The following is an 18173-nucleotide window of genomic DNA, read 5'->3' as shown; positions in this document are numbered from 1 at the left end:
CGCTTTACGTAGGAGCGCAAGCGCCAATGCCACGTGCGCTCACCGAGCGCATTCACCATCCCAATTAAACTACGCCTCTGACACCAACCTTGACTATCCACGTCGCCGCGGCCACCGCCTTGCCGCCATGAGCACATCCTTCAGCTTCTTCTCAAAACCAAAATCCTCGAAGCCGGCGGGAAGCGGGACGACTGTCGCAGTGCGGACGGTCGTAAAGCGAGTACCGCCGCCTACCGCGGCTCAGGGACCTGCGGAAGGTAGAATCAAGGTCGTCGCGAGCGACGCCACCCCTGCGTCTTCGGTCTCGTCGGGATCGAAACGCAAACTTGAGGTTCCTGAGGTACCGCGTGAGGTGAAGAAACTGCGAACGTCGGCTTCGCCTGGTGTTGAATCCGCGTCGCGTGCTTCAAGCGCGATACCCTCCGCTCGTAGCTCAGTGCCTTTAACCGAGTCTTCGCTCGCACCTGGACCTTCAAGAAGTTTATCTCCTCTAACGTCGGCCTCTTCTCGCTTGACACCCGACGATGCCCTGCCGGTCGCTCGCAGCTGTTGGTCCGAAGAAGACGGCCGCCCAGGTCCTGGCTTCACGAGCAGCGAGGATATCGTGCGGAGAGTTATGAAGGGATATGTTGCATGTGAGTCATACCTAACGCGTATACGCGTGTATAAACTCATATACGCGGCAGTTTTCAAGAACCCGGATGACCCGGAGGATAAGTCTTTCCAGCCGCACCCGACGAGATATCCTGTTGCTGAACTGGAATACCCCAACACCTTTGCTGCTGAAAAGTGAGCTGAAACGGTCTTCAGGTTGCAGTAATCTCAAGACGTTCTTCAGGTTTATATTACTTGAGCCTCGGGACAAGGATCATTATAACCCTGTCGTTGACTTGCAACAGACACTCCACACAATCATTGAACGTAAGTATCTTTTGATATACGTACTCAGCCTTTCTCACGAAGGAACAGAGTATCTTACCCCAGAGCAACAGTCCCTATTTGGAACTCTTCCCGACGACTCAATAAGGCGGACCGTCGACTCCGATTCCGATTCTGAGGGCGAGTCGCCACCGCGGAAAGGTGTAATATTAGGCTCTCCACACTCGGCTGTATCAACCCCCTCTTCTCATAAATCCGATGCTTCAAGCTCATCACTTTCCTCGCTGACTTCGATATCGTCAACGTCCTCCGTGTTTTCTACGCTATCATCTGTTTCTTCGCTGACTTCAATATCCGACCTTGAACATCTCGCAGAGGCTCATTCACATGGTCTTCCCCACGTCAACTATCTCCGACTCTTTCGACGCGCTATCTATAATCATGATGGTCCTCTCTTTCTGAGAGTAATGAACGCCATTAACGCCCTCTTACGTGCCCTCAAATACCCTCAACTTCCGGCAGATGCGTTCGAGCCTGTGCCTGGCAATGCGCTGCGCGACGCTGTCCGGTCGTGGCCTCGAACAGAGATACCCCATCCTGTCATCCTCCGAATAATGGACGAGACGTATCAACGCGCCGTAGGGCCCGGCGCTAACCAACTTAACGTCTACAAGCCCGCTTCTTCCGAGATCTACGGCGAGCTTCTGCCTTCGTTTGTAACGAATCTCATCAAGGATACAAGCCTTAGTGCAGATCACCTCTTCCTCGACCTCGGCTCGGGCGTCGGCAACGTTGTCTTGCAGGCAAGCCTGACGACCGGGTGCCGAAGCTACGGCATAGAGCTCAATTCTACACCAGCGAAACTGGCACGGGATCAACTGGAACAGTTTCGAATACGCTGCAGAATGTGGGGCTTGGCTATGGGCGAGGTTGAGCTCGAGGAGGGCAGCATGCTAACGAGTCAGCGGACGGATGAGCTGATTAGACAAGCGGACGTTATCCTTGTGAACAATAAGGCGTTCGAAGAGACGCGTGAGTGATTGACCTTTCAAAATTCGCCACCAGAGTCTGATTATGCTGTGCAGTTAATGATGCTCTGCGGCTAAAATTCCTTGATCTCAAGGAATCCGTTATCGTCGTCTCGTTGCGTCCATTCAAACCTCCAACACGGAAGGTGAACGATCGAAACGTCAGTCTCGTATTTGCGTCATACTACCTCATACTACCTCATGGCTGATCTCGATCGTCACGATAGATGGGTGATCCTGGTGGTATTTTTAATGTAACGGAGCGCACATACCCTCGGGACAGCGTCTCCTGGACCGACAACGCCGGTGTGTACTACCTACATCGTGTCGACCGGCGACAGCTGCAAACGTACGAGCGAGAAGGTTCGACGACAAGGTCGACAAGAAGCTCGCGTTCGAGAAGGTGATTTGGCGTTTAGACAACAGTTCTAGGACTAGGGACAATTGGGACCCTTGTGGTTTATACGCGCGTCGCTTTCGGATGACATGGTCTACCATACTCGCTATAATTCGCACTATATCTTGCTTGTTGTACCGTGTTACCTTAATACTGACTGTTGTTCTTTGATGATATCCGAAGACTGTAACAATACTGACTTCTAATCACAATAGGCGCTGATATCATCGCTTGCGCCGAGTAGCAACTGTATCTCTGCTCTGTCTGTTCTTTTCAGTCCCGCAGAGCGGCGCCAGTAGGTCGGTAAGAGTTACCTTCGGTCCCTCGGGGGCGCGCCACCAGAGCTCAAAGATAGGCTTTCGTAAATTGTGTCCGCATGTTCATCAATTGCAAGCTGGTAGTGCAGGCACGATCACTTGGGTGTATCTTAGCTTATCTATGAAATTGGATTTCGGTGACGCATATATAAGAGCTCTCGCTCGTCGGACGGCGGGTAAGAGCACCTCATAACAAAATGGTAAGGATCCTGCAAATGCAACGCATCATTCGTCATGCATACAATCAGATAATTTACAGTCCAGCACGGAAAACGTCGACCTCTCGCAGATCTTGACTCTTGACTTGTTTGAGTCGCTGCGTCGAGTGCACCTGCCGTGGCCCGAGGACCAGCCTTTAAACTTTAGCGTTGTCACAAAGCCTAGTACTTTCGTGCTACGCCAGACACGCGCCCTGAGTTCTACAAGCTCGCGTTCCACCCTGCACTGAAGCCGCTCTCTACGCTCGGCTTGGGCAACGTTCCCGACTTGATGCAGTTCCTGCCCCCGCCTGAGGTGCAAGACTTTCCTTCCAAGGCTCTCGGGCTCGTCCTCCTGCTCGACCAGGCCCCGCGCTCTATCATCCATGGCGGGGTCAGCGATCGATACACTTTTAGTTACTTCGACGTGCTCTGCGAAAAGCTGGTGGGGCAGCTGTACACGCTGCCGGCGCATCTCCGGCCGGATAACATGGAGCGGCTCATGTCGCAGGGCTGGGGCTACGGCTACGCGATGGTGGCCCGCGTGTGGTTCCTCGCGCCGCTTGTACACTCTGAGAGCCTCAGCGCCCACGAGAAGGCACTCGAGCTTAACGAAGGGATACGCACTGACGTCGAGAAGCGCGTCGGGAAAACCGACGCCAATCGTGCCACGGATAAGACCTCAACGACATCTTCGCGTTCCCCGTGAAGGTTATGATTCACGCACCCGCCCCCGTGCACGACGGCGCGCGGATCGAGGACTTCATCTTCTGGCTCATGCGCGTCTTCCGCGTGTATTATCCTCTCGTCAAGAAATACGGACGCTATCCTCACTGAAACGGCGCTGTCGGGCGGGCCTCTACAGACGAAGAGATCCGATACATGAGGGGCCCTAAGGGCTTTACGGCATCGCAGGACGAAGAGGTTGTCAGGAAGATACGAGAGGATGTAGAGGCGAGGAGATGGAGCCCTTTATACGAAGAGCAGATATAAAGCCAAGAATACCATGATTAATGCTCTGCCTCTGAGTTGGGGCCCGGAAATTTGTGAGGTTCTTACTAGAGTATTTTGCGCGCCGAAATGATACTGCAGGTGAAGTTTTGTAATTCAAAGTGCCATCATCTGCCACATCTGCATCGTCAAGATGTTGCCCGGTCTTTCCGCGCTTACATTGCAATATTTTATTGGGCATTGAGGCCGAAGATATTGCTGTTTGCGTCTTCAATTGTCCAGCCGCTGACAACCAATACAAAAGTCATATATCATTTATCGGACAGCTTAGCTATCTTGTATGCTATCATGAACGTGTAACTTTAATTTATTACCAGTTCTTGCACGTGCAGGCCTTTTGATCCCAGCATCGCGCACACCCGTTGTCTCCGGCTTTACTCGTCGTTTGCGACAGCGCATACCCTCTGATACCCTCTTGTCGACGATACTGGCGTTGGCAAGCTTTCTGCACGCGTCTTTGGCCTAATACTCGACCATGGCGGCGGCGACTCAACCCCCAGCCCGCCAGCTCAGCCGACTCCAGATCCCACCCCCGGTGGGCCAGCCGCAGCCCTTCGTTTATGGCGACAACGCCCCCGTATTCTCGCCAAGTCTTCCCACCGCAATAAATGTCGGAGCGCATCATACTTTTCCTGCCCCTCCACACCAGTTCCCCCTTCAAACTCCCATGCAAACCCAGTTCTTTCCACGGCAACCTCCAGGAGCACCACTTCGTCCTGGGCCAGGCATGCACCGCGCACACCCAAGCATCGTGCAGCTGGCTGCAGCTGGTATTTTGCCTCCGCAGGGTATGCCCGTCACCCCACTGGGTCAGGCCCGCTTTCCGAACCCCATGGTTCCGCCGTCTCCGCTGCCACCGCCATTTGTCCCACGGAGTAAGCGTACGCAAAGTGTCGCCACGGGCGGGCCTCCAAAGGCTGTTCTGGGTGGCCCTCAGGGCAAAGTCATTGCGAAGCCTGTCGTTGTCGCTGCTGCCGCGCCCCAACCAAAGGTGAAAAAGGTCATCGTCAGCCTTCCAAAGGAAACTGTCCAGGAGGGCGAGCAGAAGGGATCGCGTCAGCAATGGGCGAGAACGCCGCTTCCACTGTCTGAAGTGGTCAAGCACGGCGAAATGCCACCGCCGGAGCTCGTTTCTGCCGAGCCATTCCCATCTGACGCATGGCGAAAAACCATTCCGGTTACAGTAGACGTGTTCTTGCCGGGCAAGGTTGTATTTCTCTGTTATTCACCTCTGACGACGTGTCAATCGCTTAACGGTTTGTTTCTAGCCCGCGTGGAAAATCGTGAAGCAGAAAATGATCGAGGAAAAGCTGGAGAAGCTTGGGGTGGAGAAGGGTTCAGGTAGTTCTGTGCCGCATATACATGCGCCCCACGCACGAGCAGCATCGGTGTGTCCCCTTTTGTGTCTTCTCCGCTTCTGGGTGTGCACGACTTTGCTGAATACATTTGCAGATTTCTTCACCTGCAGACCCGGCCCTTCTCTACTTCAAGCTCAACAAACTACAGCAGTCACAGAATGCTCCGGGATCGGGCCCCATAGCTGTGTCCCCACAGCTACCCGCTGGCACGTCTTCGTCTCCGGGCGGCAGCGTTCCTCCTCGTTTCCAAAACCGTCATGGACATAGTCTGTCGCTTGCCCACTCAGGCACGCTCTACAACCCTTCGGCCGCTTTTAATCCATTTGGCCCATCAGCAACGTTGGGATCTGACCAGATCTTCCAGCGTTCGTCGCCCGGTGCGCCCGGAATCACCGCCAATGCCGAATCTGCGCCGCTGCATGCACCGCAAGGGCGCGTTCCTGCGAACGTCAATTCTCTAGCCGTGCCCGCCCCACTTTCACGTCCGGAAAGTCGACCAGATTTCAGTCGTGGGTTTGGCTTGGACGTTACAGAGGAAGAGGAAGAACCGCCAGAAGAGGAACAGCGCGACGAGGGCGAACTTACCGATGCACTTGCGGACGCGACGGAGACGACTGACGAAGACCCGCTTGCAGATGGTACAACCACGGCGGCGCAAAGCAGGATCCACTCGCGTCACGTGTCTAAATTATCCGCCGCTCTGTCTCTCTGCTCAGTTGGCAGGAATGAGGAGCAGGTCATTCTCAACAGCTCTACACCTCCTATGGCTACGTTGAAAGAGCCAGAAGGAGAACAGGAGGTCCTTGACACGGATGCCGTAGAAGAATGGACCGGTTCAGAAGATATGAAGGAGACATCCGATGACGAGGTTTGTCCGCCTTATGTCCTTCGCATCATTGTGTTTAATGCAGAACTGGTTCCTTCCAGAGTATCGGTGAATGGTCGAACCCTTCCGATGAAGAAAGAGCGCGGCAAGACCGCCTTCATCGTCGTATGCTGCGTCGGGCTAGACGAATTCACCGAGATCTTGAGGCTCCAAGGCGGATCCCCAACTTCCCTCGTCCTCCAGAAACTTTCCTGCCTATATCCAGTCGCTCAGACGACGACGTCATTTCCAACCCGAGTGACGAGGACAGAAGACAATATCTCGGCTATAGTCGTCCGCAAGAATTCATCCAACCGACGTCAAGTCACAGTAGTAGCAAAGGCAGACCTCTTCCGCCCTTACCTCATTCGCGGACCAACTCTGCTCATTTCTCATATCACGATCCAGCTCTTGCACACTCACGGGAGGCGTCAAATTCCTTAAAGCAAGGCGGTGTGCTTTCTCACCCTGCTTCGAATCAGTCTCCCACTCCTGCTTCGAACGTTCTTCGGACTGAATCACTCAATCCGCTTGCTAAGCCGTTCGTGTTCGATATTAAACCAACGTCTTCCACTGTAGCCCCTGCCTCAGCACCTGCACCTGCCGCACCAGCTGCTACCCATGTTCGTGGCCCATCGTTCAGTAAACCACTCAATGTCGCAGCGCCCGAGTTCAAGCCTGGAGGTTTCACATTCAAGCCGCCACCCGGCGTGCCACAGCTTTCCTTCCCTCAGCCCGCGCCTCGCCCACTGCCCACGCCGCCTATTGTATCAACAGAGCCTCGGGCAACTCAAGGCCGGGAGAAGAGGCAGCGACGCGGATCACATGGCTCGTTTGCGGACGACGAAAGCGCGGACGATGCTAACGACACTATGTCGTCATTCAGGTTCCCACCCCCAGCGGACGACGCGAAGGTCCTTCGTCATTCCGCACCTGCGAGCCCGCCGGCTAGCGCTGGGCCTCTTAATATAAATGCCAAGCCGCTTACGTTCTCCGGCTTCTCCTCAGCGTTGCACTTCACGCAGGACGACAGCGTGCTTCCTGCTCCACTAGTGGCTCAAGGTGATGCTCTCGATAGTGGACCTGTTGCTGAAAGTATGCAGAAGCCTGATCATGCTGAACCAGAGGCCGCGACCGAGCTGCCGTTCCCTCCTCAAGCCAAGCCCAAGCGTGCGCCGATTCCTCTGGACTTCAAACATCCTGTCTCGACCAATACCGTTCCCGCCGGTCTGTTCAAGTCAGTTATCAATGCCGACAACGATGAGCGCACCCGCCGCCAGGTGCGTTCCCGGCTCAGCTCCAGAGATATCTTCGAGCACAGCCCACGTCCTTCGCTCGACGACCTTGCCGTCCCTGCAATCGCAAAACGGCCGAATCGCAGGATGCTCACTGACCCTGGCGCGTGGGACCCTGCCGAAGAAGGGGGAGATGAGGAAATCTACAGTCCTCGCCTGCTGCGCCGATCGTCCGCCCCTACACGTCGTGGCAGTATGTCGGAGTCGGAAGTGTCGTTTGGCCCTATCAATGTTTCGAGGACCATTGAGCTACGGCGGTACGAGCAGCGGCTGGAAGCTCTACTAGAAGAGAAGATCGGTTCGATCAAAAAGGCGTTGGAGGAACGGAACGCGTCTGACGTTCCCCAGGCACTCCCCTCTGAGGCTATCGTCGCGGAAGCGATAGCTGCGTTGCGTAAACAGCTGCAAGAATCTGCCATCGCTTTCAGGCCACTTCCTAAGAACGATGGCGATGCAGATGCCCGCGGCGACTTTGACTTCGAGATGCTCAGGGACATCGTATTGCAGAGTCAGGCCGAGTCTCGCAATGCCATCCAGCGCGACCTAGAGGAGCTGTTCACAGCGCGCAGTCCGGCCAACGACTTCCGCAAGTTCGCTGAGGAGCTGAGCGAGCGCACGATGAAGGCGATTATGACGGCGACCTCGCAAGTCACTATGCAAATGCACACGGTGGAGAAGTCGCGCGGCTCGTTCGCAGCGGAACGCGAGAATCTCATTCGGGATATGCTAGCTGCCTTCACGCCCCACCTCACTGCAGTTCGCCACGACCCTATAGACTACGATGTTCTGACTGAACAGTTGTCGCAGGCGGTGAAACCACACATTTCCCAGCTTATTGACCTTGCGTCTGATAAGCGGGAGACTGCCGGACTCATCGTCGACAGTCTAGTTCCTATGCTCTCCAAGATGTACCCGCCGCAACAGTTCGACGCGGACACGGTCGTCAGTCGTCTCTCCAACGAGGTGCGGAGCATCGTATCGGGGCTCGACGCGCACGAGATCAAGGAACAGGTGTCTGACCTGGTAGTTGCTCGCTTGGAATCGAGGTTAGCCGTCCGGGATCGCCACTTTAGCGCCGATGCCGTCGCGGACAGGGTCAAGGAGAGCGTTCGGGGACTGCTACTTCCTCTTAACACGATCCAGAGCTCACTAGATTCCTTGAACGCTGAGACCCCGCAAGCAATCCTCGATGCATCCAACGTGCAGCAGGCAGTTTCTTCCGCTCTAGCAGATCTTCCAGCTCAGCTACGCGCGGTAGTAGAGGCTTTCGGTGAGGTACGGGCGCAATTGAAGTCGCAGCCCGATCGCCAGATCCGAGACGCTGCTTCTGCGGGCGACATGCAACAAGTCCTCGAGAGTATTGAAGATGTCCTTGACGAGCAGAAGCGACTGGTCTCGCAAAACAACGAGTTCTCCGATTTCTGTCAAGACATTCTTAAGCATATCAATGAGCTGCCCGAGGCGATTGTTGAAGCAACGAAGGTCCTCCAGAACGCGCATTCCGACATGTTGTCGCGAGACACCTCGCAGAAGGACGCTGAAGAAATCCGCCACCTCGTGTCGGTCAACGCTGAACTCCAGGTCCAGCTCGCGAAGGCCAGAGGGTCTCATGGGCAAGTTCGGGTTGAGAAGGACGCACTGGCCGATCGGATGCAGGCTGTCGAAATTGAACGGGATAGCTTCCGTGCTAAGCTTGAAGTGGCCGAGTCTTCTAGCGCAGCCAAGGCTGACGAGGTTCGCGCAGCGGAAGCGCGCGCTGTTGAGCTTGGGACGGTCTTGTCACAAGCTCTGGAGCGCGTCAAGTCCTTTGATGATGCATCTCAGAGCAACCAGGATCGTATTCTGCTCCTGGAGACCACCGTGGCAGATCTAACCCACGAGAAGGAGCAGCTGATGTCTCAGGTTCGCTTAACTCGTAAGAATCACAATGGTTTCCTTTTACTAACGCCGTCGAACAGGTCGGCAAGCTTGAGATGAATGCTTCATTCGCCGGCCGCGAGAAGGACTTCCTGACGCAAGAGCTCAGTGCGCTAAGAAAGCGGAACGAGGAATTAGCCACTCAGCAATTACAGTGGGATGAACTTCGCCGCACGTCTGAGCATATGCAGAACTTGGCTGCGGTGATTGGCCGTGCAGATGATGAAGAGATGCAAGAGCTCAAGCACATCCGCGACAACTACAAGTCTTTAGAGGCTGACTACACGGCTCTCCAACGGCGCTTCAAAGATCAAGAAGTCAAGACTGCGAATAACGAGAGAACAGCCCAAGCCGCGCGCCAGAGTCTTTCTCAAGCTCAACAGCGCGCTATCGAGTGGGAGAAACGTGCCAAGGAATATGAGCAGGAACTCGACTCAGCCCGCTCGAGGCTCAGTGAAGTCGAGCAAGTCCAGTCGCAATTGGACGCCGACTATTCCGTGCTGAAACTACAGATGGAAGAAAGGGATGCTGAGGAACGCCTCGCCAAGGTAGGCTACAAACTGCCAGCACAATTCCTCGCATTGACCGTGTGTTTGCAGGACCGCGAGAGCAAGTTACGCGACCAAACTGCCTCTCTTGAGGCACAGCTGGCGCGCGCCCGAGCGGAGACTGCTTCAAAGCCTATCAATGGGACCTCGACACATGCACCCATACCTTCCCGTGTCCGTCAGAACGGCTATACCCGCGCATCTCATACCCATGCACGTCCTGATTCACGTGCGAGTACGGTCTACGGTGATAGCCGAGTCGTCACTCCTGCCGCACAGCACAACGGCTCACACTATGCACCGAACATCCAAGCCGTCTCACCACAACAATCCGTCTGGGATTCCATCCATGCACCGACTGCTAGACAACCGATGACACCGAAAGCCGTCAGGCCGCATTCATACTACCGGCCGCAGATACCCTCACCGACACCGAGTACGGTTTCAGCCGCACCGACGCTCGGCGATGACGGCTGGTGGCAGTGATCTCGCATTAGACTCTGAACAAGACATTAATATTGTATAGCCCGGAGCCTCGTGTGATTGATTCCTTTGTCATTCCACTCTACATCTGCTCGGCAACTATGCGCATCACTCATCTGGGCTCCTACGTCAATACTCACAGCCGCCATTGACTCGATTCGACCGCCGCTTCGGATTTTTCCCTGGACATCCATCACCTTGTTCATTTTCTGCTGATCTTCTTTGCCCCATCATTCTCACCCGGTATACGGGCTGGCCACACTGTTGTTTACGCCGCTGCATTGTACATTGGAATATATTGCACATTAATTTGAGCTTGACGATACAAGAGACAGCTGACGGAGCACACGACTACAATAAGACTAGCGTGATCAGCAAACCAGACCGATGAATACTACCCATCGCCGAGAAGAGTCCATCTGTAGAATCTATGTTTTTCATCCCTCTAAGACTACGCCTTATCTTGAGCCGGAGGCGGTGACCAGATCCACTCCTGCACTTCCTTCTCTGCCACGACTGGATCAGACGGTACCCTGTATAAATGGTTGATCAATTTCATGTCCAACGAGGCAGAACATAGTGAGTTGGTACGTACACAAACTTAGGAATCCAGCGACCGTCCTTATTCTGGGCGAAGAAACGCGGAATGTATGGTTCCGCGTTCTCCTCCCGATGCCGCCTAAGATCGCGCTGGGACTCCTCAACGGCAGTTTTCGCCTCTGTGGCACGGTCCATGTCCTTGGCCAAGATCGCAGCCGTCAACTTCGACCAGAGGCTGTGGTAACGTATGATTTTAATCAGACGGAGCGCACAGCTGCCGAGCGCATAGCACCACGCACCAACGAGACTCATTCGGCTCCTGCTCCTCTTCTGGCGCTACCCACTTCGGAGCAATCTTCTGTCCGTCCTTTTGCACGTCAAACAACGTCCGCTTCTCCCCCTGTTGATGCAAGGTGAACAGAATGGTCAAGAGGTTGTGGCGAGCAGCACGCACCTTGGTGGGCTTGAACTCCATGAGGGAACTCCATCTGCCAGAGATATCACCGAGCTCGGTGTTGTTTGTCGCGCGACGTATACGGCCAGAAATGGCGTTGTACGTGCCGGAGAAGTATCCCTTGGTCTTGAACTGAATGTCGGCGTTGAGACCGAGTCGGTCGTTGCGCGCGGTGCATTGGTCGCCAAGCTCGAGCACCATCTTGCCCCAGAGGATTCCTCGGGCGTACATGTTCGGCATGGAGACCACGTACTCTAGTGCCGGATGAGCCGCGCACGTTACGTAAATCCATACGCCACTCACCGCCGTCATCCGGCCTGCCCATGAGCAGGACGCGATTCTCGCCTTCCATCACCGTAGACACGCTGTTGCCCAAGAACTTGGATTTGGGTCGCAGCTCGCCGAGTATTACCAACTTATTTGCAGGAGAGATGTAGTAGAACGCGGAAACGGGCGGGTGATGCGAGACTACGACATAGTTAGGGACTCCATGAGGCCGGATATCGGGATAATCCGCACCTTGTTCAGCGATGTAGAATCCCCTTGAGCCATCGGGATAGTCGTATCGACAGCGGAAGAACTCGCCAAGAACGGGATTGTATCTATGAAGTCATCGTCAGTTAAAGTAACCCCCTGTCGCGCGCACTTTATAACGAGCGAGGCGGCGGGGAAAGGGATTACACGCACGGCTTCTTCACGCCCTTTGGTTTGATGTGCCAGCCAGCAAGATAGTACTGCAACACGCGTATGAAACGTTCCTCGGGCTCTTCGCAGTTCTCCGCACTGGAGGCAGTCGGGGATAGATCAGTAAGGAGGCGCACGCTGACAGACATTGGAACGCACCCGAAGATGAGATCAGGATGAGACATGAAATCCGTAATACGCTCTAGCATACTCCTTGGCTCCAGCACGAATGTCGGGAAGGTGACCTTGTGCAGGTCCATGCCCACCCTGCGCGCAGTCAGCGTCGCCCTCGAGGGATGTCGTGCGGTACACACCTGAGCTGCGAGATAAGAGACGATATGATAGACCCTTCCTGCTCATCCCTGTACGAGAAATCGCCCTCATCGTCAGCACGACTCAAACGAACCATCTTGGGCGTATCAAATGGGAGAGAGGGACGAACAAGATCGATGTGTCGTCCGGCTCAGTATCCTCAGGGATTTTGTCCTCCAGTGAGGAACCGCGTGGACGCTGCACCTTCGAGGCTGCGTGGTTGAATAGGCCCATCATGGCTAATAATGGAGGAGCAAGTGGTGGATGGACACGTAGGATTGGGGGAGGCAGGAGCGTGGATCAGCAAGAGTCAATTTATGGTTCGGCAGATATGTGTGATTATTATTCAAGGGCTGTGCACGGCGCAGTCAATTTGACAACGGCGTCCGCAACGTTGTGTACGACGAGTTCAACAGCGAGCACGGCAGTGAGGAGAAGAGAGACGGAGACAAGCTGTGTCTCCACTGCTCAGGTGCGTGACGCCGCTCCTGATGACTACCCCGCGATGACAGCTCTATGAGGAGCGCCGGTCCCGTCATACTTTCGGCCGCGTCGCAAGCTTGCCGTGAAACATGTACTATCCGTTTGTAAGCCAGACCGCGACCGATACTAAGTACAGGCTGATATTGTGCCAGCCCCTGCAGACGAAGATCATCGAGTCATTCATTCGAAAAGATAATTTATCAGGCGGCAGACGACTTCAACATTGACACTGTTGCCTATTAGTTTGTACTTGGTCTTGGTAGAAGTCTTTTCTGGCCAAATAAAACTGCCAGCACCTAAGCTTGATGGAGGATCGAAGCAGAACAAACGCAGCAGCTCTTGCGGGGAGAAGTACCGCAGCCGCAAGGGATCCAGTAGTCGAACAGTATCTGCATTGCCTCGCTTCTGCTCGTCTAGGAACCGATCGAAAGTAGCGGTCGTCTACTCATTTATGAGATGCTGTGTGATGATGACAGGGCAAATTACTTACGTCCAGGTCCTCGTTGAGCTGAAGAACAGAGCCCGCCCGTTCTGCAAGTTTCGTATATCCTGAGCACGTAATCGTCAGCTCGGTTCAAACAACCGAGAAGATCAGCCGAAACAGTCGGGTTGACTGGCTAACCTCTCGTAAAGCAGCAGGTGCGCTTCCCGGAGGGTAAGACGATGTCGAACAGGCGTCCCCATTTCTCAAGAACCCTGTCCGGAATCTTGAACTCTTCATTCGTGTCATCCGGATCAAGATACTCGTGCAGCGCCTTTAGGTCGCCAAACAGGACAGGAGCATCCGATGTGCTTCTCGGGTCCGACCAGTCTTCGCCTTGACCTGGGATATGTCGGGCTAATCGTCCGGGCGTACCCGCGTTGCGAAAAGCCAAAGGTCGCCACTTGGCAAGCAAGTAATACCGGAGCCGAGAGTTGGGAGTGCCGAATTGCAGCGGCGTCAACAGAAGCTCCAGACAGTTGTATCCCCGGGCGTCCAGCTGCTCTCTCGTGCTTGAGGCCTAATATCTGCATATTAAGAATGAAATGACTGCTAGAAAAAATTGGCCGAAGAACCTCGAAGCCAGCGACATTCTCTACAAGTATGTATCTTGGCTGCTGGCCCATGTCGACAAGCTCCGGCAGGACGCCCTGAATGAGGTGTGCGAAGGACTTCGCACGCGGGTCTTCAGGGCCCTTCGCCAGCGGGTTTAGCACTGTGTAGGGCTGGCACGACGGCGACAAAAGCCACAGGTCCGCCCGCAGTCCCGCAAGCTCTCCTGCTGTAAGTAGCGATATATCCGCCTATGACGATAGTCACTCATTGCTTCGGTTCGATCGAAGAGGAAGCATACCTGCTTGACTAGACCAGGGCCATAATTAGCCTGATAGACTTGGCATGCAGCCTGGTCCCAATCGTAGGCTCGAATGACACAGCCGTTCACTGTACTTCGCCGCAGAGCCCGATGGAGACCGCCTAATCTCTGGATTGATTGGTAGTATGGCAGAAGACTATTAGCTCACCTATGCCCGAATAAAATTCCACGGCACGAAAAGGAGCTGCACTGGAATCCTCGTGATGTGGCTCAGTCATCTTCACAGTGCCCTCTCGACTCTGAAGCTGAAGCTTGAAGTTAAAGCTGGCCGAGGCAGGGCCCTGGCGCTTATTTACGCTTGCGTGATGATCCTGAGTTTCTTGATGATGCTTACGTAAAGATTTAGCTTCAAGCGATCGTTGAACTGCCCGCTTTGCTGCTGGTCTCTCCCCGCACCTGCCCACTCCTTGACTTCTGCGAAACCTTTTCATTGTATTCTTATCTTCCCAGAAACTTCAAAACCTTGCCTGGAAGGCTCATACCCAGTTCTTTTGCGATATACCTCCTTTATTGCCCCTCTACCATCCGTGGCTGTGAACTTGAAGCTTGGGCATCATGTCTGCACCTGTGAATCCCTCGCGAGGAGCTGGATTCTCTCAAAGCACCAGTGCAAGACATAAAAATGTGGAAAATGCGGTAGCGACGGGTGGGAGAGGGGCAGAACGATTGGGAGACGCGGGCGATGCCATGGACGAAGATGCCCTCGGGCATGCTCAGAGGCCCACCACGTCTCCTCCAGTGGCGGCAAGGTCAAAGCACACGTCGCAGCTGCCTACCCCTCAAAGGTGAGTTTCGTTTGTTGTCAGGGAGGTGACGGGGGAGAAGAAGATGCCGAAGCGGAACACGAGAGCCGCATCGCCCAGCATTGCTAAACCTCGAAGAGGACACTCCTGAGCAGAGTTGCACTCTAGTCCTCGCTTCTGTGAAGGCAAATTTCGGCTGTTCCTGGTGTTTTCTTTCTTTTTGATATAAATTTCGGCATTGATAATACTTCTGGAAGATACAATTTTGTTGATTCTCATGCAATCTCTGCGTTTCCCATCCTTGTTCCTGTCCTAGGTCGACATGTGCTTACCATTGTCTTACAACTAGTCCAAGCAATCCTGGTGCCCTCGCCCAGTCGTTGATCCTCGGCGCAGAGTCGCCGATTCGCGACGGGTTCGTCCGCTTTCGCTCCTCAATATGTCCCTGGTGTGCCTGATAGGTTGTCCGAAATACAGCAACCGTGGGCAACGCTTAGTGGTGATGCAGCCTATGGCACAAGCGCCTCAGGCATTTCCTGCGCGACTGTAAGCATGCAGCACCTGTCAGCAAAGGTGTTAGGGGCTCATATGACACTCAGCGCGAGATTTGGTTCAACGGGATCGTTGATGACACCTGAGTCCAGGTTCGTTCATGTTTCGGATATTCTTGGCCGTGTTTCTTGATGTTCAATCTACAGCCCTACCTTCACTCGGAGACCTAAATCGTCACTTATGTCGTAGGTCTTCTTTATATCTTCCCAGGGTCCCCATCTAATAGCCACGCGCTCAGCTCCATATCACCGCCTAGTACACCCCGAGGTGCCCAATCTACAGAGTGAGTTCGGGAACAATCTGTAGAATTGGTAACAATAGCGTGCTAATCAGTTTCCTTACCTTCCGCGCAGTACCCCTGAGTACCTTTCTACCGTGACACCCCGTCCATCCATTCTACCCACTCCTTCCCCCAGACCCACTGAGCGCACCCCACCTTCGGTATTATCTTCACCATTCATGCAGGCGTCTGAGCTACGAACACCACTGCGGCCGTCTACACGCCGAACCTCCGCGAATAGCCCGTCGCCACCGGCTCTTGCCGATGACATGTTCTCTCCCTCGGCGCCGTCCAAGTCAGAACCGATGCACGCACAGGAAATACACCGTCCAGTGGGCGGCGAGATTCAACGACTCCGAATGCAGATGGCTGCGGATCAAGCGGCCCGAATGCAAGAGACTGAGTCGCGCAGGCCAGAGTACCTCAGGCGCGCCAAACGCCGTCTGTCAGACCCAGACGTCGACTCGTTGCCCACTGGAAACCAAGAGAACGCCGCTCCCAGCCTCGGCGTTGTCGATAGCCCCGCTAAAGGCCGCAGGATCACGCTGTTCCAAGAGACGTCCGAAGAGAGCTTCGAGCAAAGCTTGCTTGCGGGTGGCTACCCCTCATATGGTCACATGCCGTCATATGCTGAACCTTCCACTCCGCCGGCCAATGGCAAGGCAAGCTTGTCGCAGCGCGCCATGGACTGGATTCAGCAGTCGACTCCGGGGTATCGTGCGCCGACTCCTAACAAAACGCATGACACCGAACAGCAGCCGAGCGAAGAGGATGTGCGGAAGCGGAGACGTTTAGAAGCATTCCGCGACTCCAATCGCTCAAAGCCGCTCTTCCCTGTCTACGTCGAAGGACGTGGCAGGGTTCTTCTAGATAGGCCACCAGAAGATCCCTCGCTGTACGAAACCCCGACGAAGAAGCGTAGTCGTAGAAAGAAGGGCGGCGCCACGGACAGCCCTTCAAGGAAGAAGGCGCAGTATATCGAACCAGTTGGAGAGCCTATTGCCCCCGCTCGGCCCAACTGGTTAGATCAGATGTTCCCTTGGTCAATACGGGCACAGGAACGAGCAGAGATTTCGAGGAAGGAGGAGGAAGAGAAGTTGAAGCGGATAGAACGCTACTTGGAGCGTGAGAGTGACGAGGATGAAGAAGAAGATCAGTCGCTCGGACTACCAGCCACAGACGTAGAAGAACCACCCGTTCGTCGAGGACGGGGCAAGTGGGTTCCCCTGCCAGTGAACCCATCAGAGCCGTCGCGCACGCCGACCAAACGTGACTACTACCCTAGCGATCCTGCGGATGCAAGAGCTGCGCTTCTGTCGAAGCGGTCAGTCCGCGCGCTGGCTTTTCGTAGGAAACAGGAACAGGACCAAGATGCTGTATGTCCTGTCTGTGTTGGCAGGGTCGATGGCCAAGAGCTAGTGCAATGTGATGACTGTCATAGGTGGTTTCATGGAGAGTGCATTGGGGTAAACGATCTAGCTCAGCTGGGAAAGGAGGAGGACCCGTGGTACTGCAGAGAATGCCTGGGGTTTCCTCTACCGGGGTCATCTTCTCCTGTGTACGTGCCCACTGACGACCGACCTCTCACCGGTCCAAGACACGACCCGCTGTTTTTTCAAGGGGCCGGGGTACAAGAGTCCCCGCCAGGAATATCATGGAACACGCCGCGCATCCCTAAGACGCCTGTAAGAGGATTGCGCGACTTGACACAGCACATGTCTTCTCGGTCATCATGGGACGATTCCAGTGATGTCGGCCCTCTCACTCCGTCAACAGCCGCCAAGAGTGTGCGGGCGCACCGCGAGCCTTCTGCGTTCGATCCATCGGAAGAGCCGTTCGACCCGACTGCGACGCCGTCCAGAGGTATGCGCTTCAGCGGACCGTTCAGTACTCCGAAGGCGGCGCATATATGGCCCCACCGCACTACCGCCGCTTTCCAGACACCGTCTTACTCTAGCACTGGGCGTCGACGCCATGGAAGTGCGCTTCTGTATCCGCCGCAGTTTTCTGGCGAGTATGACGATTCGCCTGTACGCCACGCGCCCCTCAGAGAGACTATTCGTATTCCCAAGAATGCGGCGGAGTCGCCACTCGCGTCGCGTTCAACATCCTTCCCGCGCATCGAGCGTCCAACTTCACCGCTCGCGCGCATGTCGGGCGGCGGCGGGCGTGCCCGCGCGTGAGCTTGTTGCCTTATTTCTTGATGACTTCTACGAGGGAGCCGAGTTCCTCTTGTTGTAACCTTCGTTGGCGCTCCCTGCTGATTTGGACGCGTGTTGTGTGTACTATCTTGTTGTAGTATGTTACGATATCCGTAATATTTCGTTAACCACGTAGTAGCAGCACAATGTATGCGATATAAATGTGAAAATAAGGCGTACCGTACGGGATGGTCCTCAATATATACGCATTTCGCCCGTCATCCGCTGTATGTCGCGTTGTTGAGGCCGTCTGCAAGAAAGCGGTGCGCGTGAC

The 18173-nt window shown here is 54.8% G+C and overlaps 6 protein-coding genes across 6 annotated transcripts; 4 read left to right on the top strand and 2 right to left on the bottom strand.

The window, feature by feature from the left end:
• Nucleotides 1-76: 76 nt before the first annotated feature.
• PHACADRAFT_132924 (uncharacterized protein) lies at nucleotides 77-2555 on the top strand. Its single transcript, XM_007389793.1, has 6 exons — nucleotides 77-635; nucleotides 687-789; nucleotides 839-921; nucleotides 970-1911; nucleotides 1965-2068; nucleotides 2135-2555. Exons 1-6 carry the CDS (start codon nucleotides 128-130, stop codon nucleotides 2312-2314), a joined length of 1920 nt encoding a protein of 639 aa, XP_007389855.1. The 5' UTR covers nucleotides 77-127; the 3' UTR covers nucleotides 2315-2555.
• A 263-nt stretch (nucleotides 2556-2818) lies between these two features.
• Nucleotides 2819-3527, top strand: PHACADRAFT_23749 (uncharacterized protein; the record flags this gene model as incomplete). The annotated part of the gene is made up of 3 exons (XM_007389502.1): nucleotides 2819-2821; nucleotides 2881-3004; nucleotides 3025-3527. 3 exons carry the CDS (start codon nucleotides 2819-2821, stop codon nucleotides 3525-3527), a joined length of 630 nt encoding a protein of 209 aa, XP_007389564.1.
• A 777-nt stretch (nucleotides 3528-4304) lies between these two features.
• PHACADRAFT_82113 (uncharacterized protein) lies at nucleotides 4305-10298 on the top strand (the record flags this gene model as incomplete). Its single annotated transcript, XM_007389792.1, has 6 exons — nucleotides 4305-5036; nucleotides 5098-5217; nucleotides 5282-6070; nucleotides 6115-9249; nucleotides 9306-9812; nucleotides 9864-10298. The coding sequence occupies 6 exons, from the start codon at nucleotides 4305-4307 to the stop codon at nucleotides 10296-10298; spliced, it is 5718 nt and encodes a 1905-aa protein (XP_007389854.1).
• Nucleotides 10299-10571: 273 nt separating this feature from the next.
• PHACADRAFT_246278 (uncharacterized protein) lies at nucleotides 10572-12660 on the bottom strand. The gene is made up of 10 exons (XM_007389791.1): nucleotides 12416-12660; nucleotides 12288-12335; nucleotides 12133-12240; nucleotides 11977-12072; nucleotides 11809-11891; nucleotides 11593-11757; nucleotides 11290-11543; nucleotides 11135-11235; nucleotides 10891-11070; nucleotides 10572-10828 (listed from the first exon to the last, which is right to left on the bottom strand). The coding sequence occupies exons 1-10, from the start codon at nucleotides 12517-12519 to the stop codon at nucleotides 10747-10749; spliced, it is 1221 nt and encodes a 406-aa protein (XP_007389853.1). The 5' UTR covers nucleotides 12520-12660; the 3' UTR covers nucleotides 10572-10746.
• Nucleotides 12661-12842: 182 nt separating this feature from the next.
• PHACADRAFT_167754 (uncharacterized protein) lies at nucleotides 12843-14392 on the bottom strand. Its single transcript, XM_007389790.1, has 6 exons — nucleotides 14272-14392; nucleotides 14103-14224; nucleotides 13825-14052; nucleotides 13391-13769; nucleotides 13259-13317; nucleotides 12843-13173 (listed from the first exon to the last, which is right to left on the bottom strand). Exons 1-6 carry the CDS (start codon nucleotides 14339-14341, stop codon nucleotides 12949-12951), a joined length of 1083 nt encoding a protein of 360 aa, XP_007389852.1. The 5' UTR covers nucleotides 14342-14392; the 3' UTR covers nucleotides 12843-12948.
• Nucleotides 14393-14646: 254 nt separating this feature from the next.
• PHACADRAFT_246274 (uncharacterized protein) lies at nucleotides 14647-18021 on the top strand. The gene is made up of 7 exons (XM_007389789.1): nucleotides 14647-14908; nucleotides 15216-15281; nucleotides 15344-15412; nucleotides 15466-15510; nucleotides 15565-15603; nucleotides 15657-15701; nucleotides 15772-18021. The coding sequence occupies exons 1-7, from the start codon at nucleotides 14811-14813 to the stop codon at nucleotides 17879-17881; spliced, it is 2472 nt and encodes an 823-aa protein (XP_007389851.1). The 5' UTR covers nucleotides 14647-14810; the 3' UTR covers nucleotides 17882-18021.
• Nucleotides 18022-18173: the final 152 nt, after the last annotated feature.

Source organism: Phanerochaete carnosa, assembly GCF_000300595.1.
Source record: "Phanerochaete carnosa HHB-10118-sp unplaced genomic scaffold PHACAscaffold_1, whole genome shotgun sequence".
NCBI lineage: Eukaryota > Fungi > Basidiomycota > Agaricomycetes > Polyporales > Phanerochaetaceae > Phanerochaete > Phanerochaete carnosa.
The sequence above is the reverse complement of the archived record's forward strand: the minus strand, read 5'-3'. Positions and strand labels throughout refer to the sequence as shown.

What these genes read in the sequence shown, in the direction of transcription:
- PHACADRAFT_246278 (XM_007389791.1), bottom strand. Translation starts at nt 12,519, where the DNA reads ATGGGCCTATTCAACCACGCAGCCTCGAAGGTGCAGCGTCCACGCGGT. An exon ending in CCGGACGACACATCGATCTT is followed by an intron (nt 12,336 to 12,415) that starts GTTCGTCCCTCT and finishes TTTCTCGTACAG; the next exon opens with GGATGAGCAGGAAGGGTCTA. An exon ending in ATTCTACATCGCTGAACAAG is followed by an intron (nt 11,758 to 11,808) that starts GTGCGGATTATC and finishes ACTATGTCGTAG; the next exon opens with TCTCGCATCACCCGCCCGTT.
- PHACADRAFT_132924 (XM_007389793.1), top strand. Translation starts at nt 128, where the DNA reads ATGAGCACATCCTTCAGCTTCTTCTCAAAACCAAAATCCTCGAAGCCG. An exon ending in TATGAAGGGATATGTTGCAT is followed by an intron (nt 636 to 686) that starts GTGAGTCATACC and finishes TATACGCGGCAG; the next exon opens with TTTTCAAGAACCCGGATGAC. An exon ending in TAAGGCGTTCGAAGAGACGC is followed by an intron (nt 1,912 to 1,964) that starts GTGAGTGATTGA and finishes TATGCTGTGCAG; the next exon opens with TTAATGATGCTCTGCGGCTA.
- PHACADRAFT_167754 (XM_007389790.1), bottom strand. Translation starts at nt 14,341, where the DNA reads ATGACTGAGCCACATCACGAGGATTCCAGTGCAGCTCCTTTTCGTGCC. An exon ending in AGAATGTCGCTGGCTTCGAG is followed by an intron (nt 13,770 to 13,824) that starts GTTCTTCGGCCA and finishes TGCAGATATTAG; the next exon opens with GCCTCAAGCACGAGAGAGCA. An exon ending in CACCTGCTGCTTTACGAGAG is followed by an intron (nt 13,318 to 13,390) that starts GTTAGCCAGTCA and finishes TTACGTGCTCAG; the next exon opens with GATATACGAAACTTGCAGAA.
- PHACADRAFT_246274 (XM_007389789.1), top strand. Translation starts at nt 14,811, where the DNA reads ATGGACGAAGATGCCCTCGGGCATGCTCAGAGGCCCACCACGTCTCCT. An exon ending in CAGGCATTTCCTGCGCGACT is followed by an intron (nt 15,413 to 15,465) that starts GTAAGCATGCAG and finishes TATGACACTCAG; the next exon opens with CGCGAGATTTGGTTCAACGG. An exon ending in TTGATGACACCTGAGTCCAG is followed by an intron (nt 15,511 to 15,564) that starts GTTCGTTCATGT and finishes TTCAATCTACAG; the next exon opens with CCCTACCTTCACTCGGAGAC.